At 44.2% G+C, this 8,708-nt stretch overlaps 1 protein-coding gene across 1 annotated transcript; it reads left to right on the forward strand.

Moving 5' to 3' along the window:
• Window positions 1–677: 677 nt before the first annotated feature.
• On the forward strand, window positions 678–8,708 carry CLDN16 (claudin 16). The gene is made up of 5 exons (XM_010220188.2): window positions 678–797; window positions 5,498–5,600; window positions 6,193–6,357; window positions 7,476–7,667; window positions 8,489–8,708. Exons 1-5 carry the CDS (start codon window positions 684–686, stop codon window positions 8,626–8,628), a joined length of 714 nt encoding a protein of 237 aa, XP_010218490.1. The 5' UTR covers window positions 678–683; the 3' UTR covers window positions 8,629–8,708.

An 8,708-nucleotide genomic window follows, 5' to 3' on the forward strand; every position in this document is an offset into this window, starting at 1 on the left:
TTTTCCTTCCCTTTCTAGTGACATGTCTGCATTGAACTAGATCATCAGTTGATCGGGGTCCCCACAGGGTAACCAAAGAAAGTTGGGAATTTAGATAAATGCACTTCATAATTGCCCAGTGCTACGGCACAGACCAGTGTGTCGGAATAAAGCGTGTAAGTGCATGTGTGTGTATGTGTGTGTGTGTGTGCACGTGTACATGGGTGTTCTTGTGTGTGAGCTTAGCAGTGCTCAAAACCTCCATCACAAAGAAAACATTTTGATTCATTTTTTAAATCACGGCTCTACTTTTCAAAAATGTGTAATGACATCTTCTTCCTTGAAACTGCAGGACTCCTGCTACCTGCATGTGACTTCTGCATTTCCATTTCTCTTCACCCAGGCATGACAAGAGCTTTAAATAGGCAGGGTTGCTTGACTTCAGCAGCTCTGGTGCACAGCAAGGTCTCTCTGAGCCTCCTCTGCTCTGTGTCGCAGACGTACGTTGCTTTCTGCAGCCATCATCAACTGATAGCACTGGTAGAAGTGAGAAATTCCCACTGTTCATGACCGCTGGAAGAGAGTAGTGGTGGCCTTCCCAGGCCACCACACTGAGACTCTATCTGAACTCCAGCTTTAAGCGCTCCAGCAAGCACTGGGCACTGTTTTTCTTAAACCCCTGGATGTGCTAATCGCCTGCTGGGATGAAGTATTTCCTCCAATATGTTGCCTGTTTTTTTGCTTTTTTCTCTACTGGGTTTTTGATAGCATCTACTTGGACAGACTGCTGGATGGTGAATGCTGATGACTCCCTGGAGGTAAGACCCGGGTGAGGACAGCCTGCTTCCCAAAGCAAATGTGGCTTAAGGAGAGTTTTGACGTGGCCATGGAGTTCTTGGTATCATTGCTCCATTCTCAGGAATTTTTCCCTTGTTGTCCTGGATGAAAATTGATGGGGTGGGAGGGGGGAGAATGACTCCATCAGCATCAGGGAAAAGTGGCATTCTGTGTAATTCTCTCTGCTAGACTCTATTATCCAGGCTCTGCTCTCATCTAGAAAAAGTCTATAGGTCCTAGGTTCAAATGTGCATAAACTAGAGCATGGTCGCCTTGCGTTTCCGGTCTGCATGGATATTTTGGAACAGTTTTTAGTTCTATATGTCAGAGTTTTTAAGGAGACCAAGGTGTACCTTTGTGCTCTTCAAGCCTTTTTCCTCCACAGCCATTGATCTCCTGAACTAGCAGAAGTTTAGAGGGAGCACAGGGATTGGTCTTAGAGCCTGGACTCAAAAACATCTGCTTAAACTTGTGCAGATATTAGCACTCTCACATTGCAGAAAGGTATTGGCAAAAGAGCAGAACAATGTGTACATGCAAGCTGTGCCCCACAGACTCCAGCCCCCAAACAGGCATCCTGTCACCACCACTCAGAAGTGCAAGTCTGTATTTTTCTTCCCAGAGCAACCAGCACTTAAGGGCTGCAGAGCAAGGTTATGGCAATCTGCTACCTGGAAAACTTGATGATTTATGCAATGAAGGCAAAACATGGCTGCATATATCAGGAGGAATCTTTCTGCTATCCAGTGCTATCTGGTGCTATCCAGTGTAGGAAAACAAAAGCTCCTTTGGATCTGGTGATTCCAATACAATGTTCAGCAGTTTGAGTGAAGCATGGGGGAAGAGCCACACACAACAGGCTCAAAACTGCTGGCCGAAGGGGAATTGCCATGACTTGCTGCCTCTGTGACAAATTGTTGCATTATCTGAGAAAGAAAAAGGTAAAATATTACCAGGGAAACACATTTTTCTTTACACGGCAAGAAACCCTGACTGAGGTGACCACAGATCCTATGCAATGGGATTGCTGGTGATCAGCAAGTCTGACCATGAAGCTTCTTTGCAGGGTAAGCAGACGGTATCTGCTGGTGCTGGCTAGGATATACTCTATATTGCTAGCTAGGAGATATTCTGGATTCATTCCAGGAGGCTGTGAACTACATGCAGCATAGGCAAATGGATCCCAAACTGCCATCATTTTCAGTAAAGAGGGACAAAAGTAGTCCAACAGCTGCATCCAGGAAAGAACCAACCCCATTAACCGCAGGCTTTGCCCCCTTGTCTTTTTGGCACAGAGGCAACTGTGCTGGGCTGTCTCTAAGTGCTCCATTAACACCAAGTTTGGCCATTAGCAACCACCCTTCTCACATTCCTGCTCTGAGTGTGAATACTAAATAATGGAGCAAAATGCCCCCAGCCTTAATAAGTGACAGAACGAGCTCTCTAATGGCCCTAATGACTCACTGCCTCTCTAGGTAGGAGAATGCAGGTAAATCATCAATGGCCAGACAGGCCTGGAATCCACTGAGTCCTGTTTTTAACTAGAAAAAGCAGTAATTCAGGCAACTTTTGACTTCGAGAGAAAGGACCGCCATCCTCCACAGTAGATATCATCACCTGGCCTCTCTCTGACGCTTGGGCCATGGGGGAGCGACCTCCAGCAGAAGCAGGCCAGAGACCTGGCCTTGCTTTTGGGCAACCTGAAACATTGATCGCCTCAGCTCAGATGAGTGCTGGTAGCTTGTCCAGCTCACTCCTTGCCCATGTACTGACCAGAGCTTCCTTCAGTGTGAGCATCAAGACAAGACTGGCTCATTTTTTGCAGTGCTTTATGCTACAAAAAGTCATAAAAACTTCTTCACACCAGGCACTGTTGTGTACGCTCAGTCCCTCCCTGTTATAGCTGGATTAAAAATATTGCTACTGCTGTTAAACACGGTCTGTTTTACTCTTGTGTTAGGCTCATAATCACTATATGCAAGCACCTTCTCCCAGTGTGTCAAAACGCCATGACTAACGTCTCACATGTTTGTCTTCTGTGCTTTCCCCAGGAGGGGAAGACGTTGCTTGTTCTGTCTTCTTTTTTTTTAATTGGATGTGTTTTAATATTAATTACACATTATGAATAGGCTATACTTATATATATTATAGTCATTATGCAGTTTATGTTTTACATGCATACTTGTGTTAGGGAAAGCAGGTCGCAGGATTGTGTTTCATAATCAGACTGGAAGACGAAGTGTTTTAACCATGATCCTTAGCTCCTGTGGAAGACCTTGGCCAGTCCCAGGGAAGCTGGAGCATATTTGCTACGAAGGAAGAAGTGATGGGAACTTAGTGCTACCAATGTGGTGCACAGCTCTGGACATGGGACTGAGGTCATCCATGCAACATTCATGCCAAGGCAGGTCCTCCTCGGCTGAAAGCCCAAGCTCGTCAGCCAATGCTTCCTAATTAGCCTTGCTCCCTGCTCAGGGTGCTTTGGTGGGATGGAGCATAAGGATGATTAGGGAAGAGCCGAACAAGCCAGAAGGATGAACAGTTGCCCAAAGCAGAGGGGAGATGGTTAGGGAGAAGGTGAAAAGGCAGGTAACAGAAAATCAGTGTAGCACAGCGCGGGCTTCGGCTGGTCCAAGTCCCCTCTCTGAGGCCTTTTCCCATCTCTCCTGCCCTGGGAAATGGGATGCTGGCTGTGCATGTGCTGCACTGAGATGTGTCCTGAGCACAGCCCTGATAGCAGAAGCACAGAGAGTTTCTAGAGCCTGAAGAGTGGTAGTCTTTGTGTAGGTATTTTTTTTTTTTTTGGCATAAATTCAGTGCTAGCACTAGCAAGTGACAATTAAAACATCCCAAGAAAGAAAGAACATTTAGCAAGGTTTTCTAGCCTGGGCAGCAGATTGTTTCACAGATTAGGACAACATTTAAAATTTTGAACCTGAAGACCTCTGTTCTGCTTGGAAGCTAATGAAATCTGGAATCCTGCTAGTCCCTTCATTAATAGTTGAGGTGAAGATGCTGTGTGTAAGATTTTATAAACAATACCAATGTTAGCAAGTGAGGAAGAATCTGAGACCAGTAGCTGAATGCATAGTAATATGAATAAGCCTAAGGTGATATGGAAAGAATACAAAATGGTATAAACACAAGTGGAACAAGATGCAATTTAATGAAAATATGTTAATTTCAAGCACAGCCTGAATGGTAGTAAATTAAGACAGAAGAGAAACTCCAGTTGAATTAAGAGGGACACAGCAAAAGCTTATGCCTAATATAAATAGGTCAAACTGTTTTGCATGAAATTGTTCTCTTGAAAAATATAGAATCAATTAAAGCAGATTTTTCTCTCAATGCTTCTCATTTTCATGATAATTTCCACTAAATCTGCCAAAAACCCGAAAAAATTATAAGCAATTAGTTTTCATGTTCACAAAACAAACTGTGCAGATTGTTTTCACTCAAATACAAATAGTATCTTTTCTGAAAGTCTGAAATAGTGAGTCATTTTTTCTCTCCCTTAATCCATTTGCAGTATTATAGAAAATCTGTATAGATTGGTTAGAGTTTGTGATTGGTTAAAGACTTCAGTGCATCCTGTATTGGGCTTTATGAAGTGGTTGGGATACATTACTTTGTGATGTGCAAAGAATAAGAAAAAGGAATTTCTTGCATCATCGAAACAAGTGTGGTTCCCATTTCCTGTGTGAGTTTCTCTGTTGATAAACTGCAGTGGGGTGTCTGTTGGGGCAGAAGGGCAGGCTTGAGTATGAAGCTGTGCTGACATTATCTCTGCTCCTCATATGAGCAATCCTAGGAATGTTTTAGAGGTGCTTGTTGCTATATTTGCATTGCTAATGAAAATGCCTCCCATATTAACCTGACTTAGGGCAGGCTGGGCTGGGAGTGCTGTCTAAATCTTCCGCAGCACTGAGACGATTAGCAATGCTGCTACTGCTCCGTCTGCCAGAGTCTGGATGTCTCGGCGATGAGTGTAGCTCACTCGTGGCACGTGTGGTCCCGCAGGGCCACTGTCAGAGGCGACTACTTCTCATTTTCTGGCCTTTGTTTACAGTGGAGTCCTTTTGGGGCCAGGTCACTGGAGAGGGGCTCCCATTCACACCTCTGCTCTGGAACTAACAGTGTTTTATCATGTTGCAACCAGTTCAGCACTCCCAGCTTCCAGCAAAACATGGGCCTCTGTGACTCATGCTTCCCAGCCTCCTTCCTTCTTGGCCATATCAGCAAGAAGAGGGCGGAAAGGAGACATGGATGGCAAATTCACGGGTCATCTCGTCCATAGCCCTGCCCAGCTTGGCCTAGACAATCATCTGGCAGGAGACATCAAACCCATCCTTAGATATCTGTGATTATACTCACCCTATAGCCTCTGGCAGCTGTTTCCTTCAGAAGCTTTTCCTTACCAATAGAATTCTTTTACCCTAATACCCAATCTGCATGTCCTTTGCTCTATTTTAAAAATTTAGCAAGCACACAGAAAACACTGTCCTTTCAGTCTATCCTGCCACTTTTTTTTTTTTTTTCTTTTTCAAGTTAAACAACTCCGGTTTGCCATTGACATAACTGGACTGGGATTTCTGCTGAACGTTTTAACTGACGATCAGCTGGTTTGTTGTTATATTTATTTATTTATTATTACTATTATTTAAATCTTCTTTGCCCACAGGTGAGTACAAAATGCCGTGGCCTGTGGTGGGAATGTGTCACAAATGTTTTTGATGGGATCCAAACCTGCGATGAGTATGACTCCATCTACGCTGAGCACCCTGGTATGTAAGAATGATTTTTCCACAAGGAGATGGGACACCCTGATTCCAATGGTGTGAGCATCTCCTTCTCGCTGTAGCAGGGACTGAAGGTGCCCACGTGGTGCTGAGAAGTTTCATTCACTTGTTGAGGCCTGGCTATGTCAAGCTTAGAGGCTCCTTGGCACAGTTTGGCCTAAGCCCATGCTTTGGCTATCAATACAAATGGTATCTGCTAATCCTCAGGTATTTAATTTAGAAGTCCGGTCCTTGCTGACAGTTATCCTTGGCCAACACAGCACCCAAAAGGTGCCATGCTGCCTGTTGCTTAAAAGAGTGCAAAAGACTCTTTGCAAGTAAAAGCGTAGATGAAAACAGTCTTGAAGCATATCATTGAAACAGTAGCATGACAGACTGTCATTTGCTCTTCTCAGCAAAAGATAATTTGGTGTATCTACAAATGGCAGTCATTTTTCTTTTCTCACTAATGAACTTCATGCGAGGAAAGCTGAAGAAAGCTTTGTTGAGAAAGATACTTTCACATAGGACTTGACCCGATTACCCCGCTGTCATTTCCATTCCTTGTGTCCTAGAAAAATCTGCTTTTGCCTTACAGTGAAGCTGGTGCTGACTCGAGCCATGATGATCACAGCAGATATCCTGGCAGGATTTGGATTTCTCTTCCTCCTTCTGGGACTAGACTGTGTTAAATTCCTTCCAGATGAGCCACACATCAAGTTGCGCATCTGCATGGTGTCTGGAGTTACCTTGCTCATTGCAGGTATTCATCCACTTTGGATCCATCCTGAAGAATGCCCTTTAGGAAAAGGAGGAGCTGTTAAGCCTTCTCTTTCTTTGGGGAGAGGAGTGAGTGATCTTCTGGAGGGTAAACATGGGAGAAGGAAGTTTATTTGCTTCCGATGTGCACAATATAAAATTTACCACTATTCACTTCATGCCTCTAACAGCAGCTAGTTGGAAGTAACTGCTTTTATTTCATTTACCAACCAGGTGAGCTGGCTGATGCCTTGTTTGACTTCACTTACTGATGCTCTGCTGTGAGGAAGTCAGTGTAGACATGTCAAAGAGACAACTTCTGAAGATCTAGAAACATACTGACATCCTGGTTCAGTTCCTAGCTTTGCCACAGATTTTTGACCTTGGGCATGTCACTTGTCTTCAAATTTCTACAGCTGATCTGTAATAAAGGGATAATAACACATCTCTCCTTTATAGGTCACAAAAACCTGATGTACTGTGGTGTTTTGCTGTTACAGCCAGTGGGAGAATTTTAATATGAAAATAAACACACTGCCAGCTAGGGTGCTAAGACATTTAATTTGACTTCATGCCAAAATTCAGTGGCTATCACTGCTATCTAATATGTAATGCATCCTAACCATAGATAGCATATGTGAAGTCCATGGAGAGATTCTTTTAAACAGACTCTATTTTTTCTCCCACATTTTGTCTGAAAAAATATTGTCAAAATTTTGAAAGTTAAAATAATTAGAAATTTAAAATCTTGAAGCAACTTTACAAGTTGATAAATAAGCTATGAAGGGAGAATTTCTCTTCCTTTTAAAGCAGAAATTTTTAAAATTGGTAACAGTTGCTGATATCTGTGATAGTTCAAACCCACAAGGTACATACCCTTCCCTGAAAACACTGATATCAGAAGGAGGTATGGTATCAGCAGGAGACAAGGTGGCTTAAGCAAAGTGATCCAGTTGAGATAGAGCTGGGCCCAAATACTGTTGTCCTGGAAGGTTCCTCCTGGCCTAAAGTCTCAACGAGGAGACAGCAGACTATAACTCAAGGAATTTATATTTGTGATATCCTTGTGATCACTGTGGGGTACATGGGAGTGCTGTGCGGCCCCTCTCTCCTGTCCTGCAGGTGTCCCAGGCATTACTGGCTCGCTGTGGTACGCCATCGACGTCTATGTGGAGCGCTCCTCACTGGTACTCCACAACGTGTTTCTGGGAATCCAATACAAGTTTGGCTGGTCGTGCTGGCTTGGCATGGCGGGGTCCCTCGGGTGTTTCTTGTCTGGGGCTGTGCTCACCTGCTGCATGTATCTCTTCAGAGGTGAGGAACTGTTGCAGGGCTGGAACACATTTAAGGGAGAGAGTGATGTCTTGGGGTCTGCTACAGGTGGATGGAGTCAGGAACATCCCTCTGGGACTGTCTCTAGGACACAGGGAAGGAGGAGATGGGTGTTTGGTCTCTGTGCCCTCTACAACTTTGACTTCTCTGCTGGAGTTCTGTAGGGAGCAATGGGGATGCTGATCTGCATCAGCTTCTGAAGAGACATCAGACTGAGGGAACTGCTGGGCTGGCAGACATCTGCTGCCCTGTGTCTCTGACTTTGTCACTGGAGGAAGTCCAGTGTGTAGGAAACAGAGGCTTGATGAGAGAGCAGGCAGGGGTCCTCATCATGGATCAGGGACACCAAGGGCAAATCAACTCAAACTCTTGACCTGATATAAATGAGCTTATTTTGACAGACTTTATGTTGGATCAAGAATCATTTGTGCTCCTGTATGCATTTTGAATGCATGCAGGATAAATATTTTGTCATGGGCCCAAAGGAATATAAAAGGGCTTGTGCAAGCATGGACTGGTTCACCCAAACCTTGCTGGACCACCAGTAAGGCACAGATACCCCTAAATGATTGCTCAGCCCCATTTGCAGTATGTTCAGCTGTAAAATGGCGTTCGTCTCAGCAGCACTGCAAGGCACATCAAGGTCTTCAGGAGGGAGCTGACATGTGAGTATGACATAAAATGTTTTATTACACTATCTTGGTGATGTTTAGAATGCTTCTTTCTCTCTATTTCAAAGCTTTACAACTGAACGTCACCAAACAATTGTTAGCAAGTCTTGTTTCTCTCCTTGTGCATCACAGACACCAGCTCTGGGAGACTGCATTCTGCTCAGTCCTTGAGGAAGGCCTATTCCCCAGCTGAGACCATTGTCACAAATGTGCATTTGCCATCTTCACAAACAGCTACTGCCAAAATGTATGCAGTGGACACAAGAGTATGAGGAGCAAGCAAAACACCAGAAAAAAAGCTCTACTTTTACTTGTTACGGACCATACAGAGACCTGAGATGCTTTTGATACG

Source organism: Tinamus guttatus, unplaced genomic scaffold (genome assembly GCF_059628265.1).
Source record: "Tinamus guttatus ecotype Peru unplaced genomic scaffold, ASM5962826v1 Tinamus_guttatus_pri_ptg000227l, whole genome shotgun sequence".
In the NCBI taxonomy this organism is placed as follows: domain Eukaryota; kingdom Metazoa; phylum Chordata; class Aves; order Tinamiformes; family Tinamidae; genus Tinamus; species Tinamus guttatus.

Bases quoted from the DNA above. Each gene is read 5' to 3' on its own strand.
- CLDN16 (XM_010220188.2), top strand. From the start codon at position 684: ATGAAGTATTTCCTCCAATATGTTGCCTGTTTTTTTGCTTTTTTCTCT. The intron at 5,601-6,192 runs GTATGTAAGAAT...TTTGCCTTACAG, and splicing joins CATCTACGCTGAGCACCCTG to TGAAGCTGGTGCTGACTCGA. The intron at 6,358-7,475 runs GTATTCATCCAC...CCTGTCCTGCAG, and splicing joins AGTTACCTTGCTCATTGCAG to GTGTCCCAGGCATTACTGGC.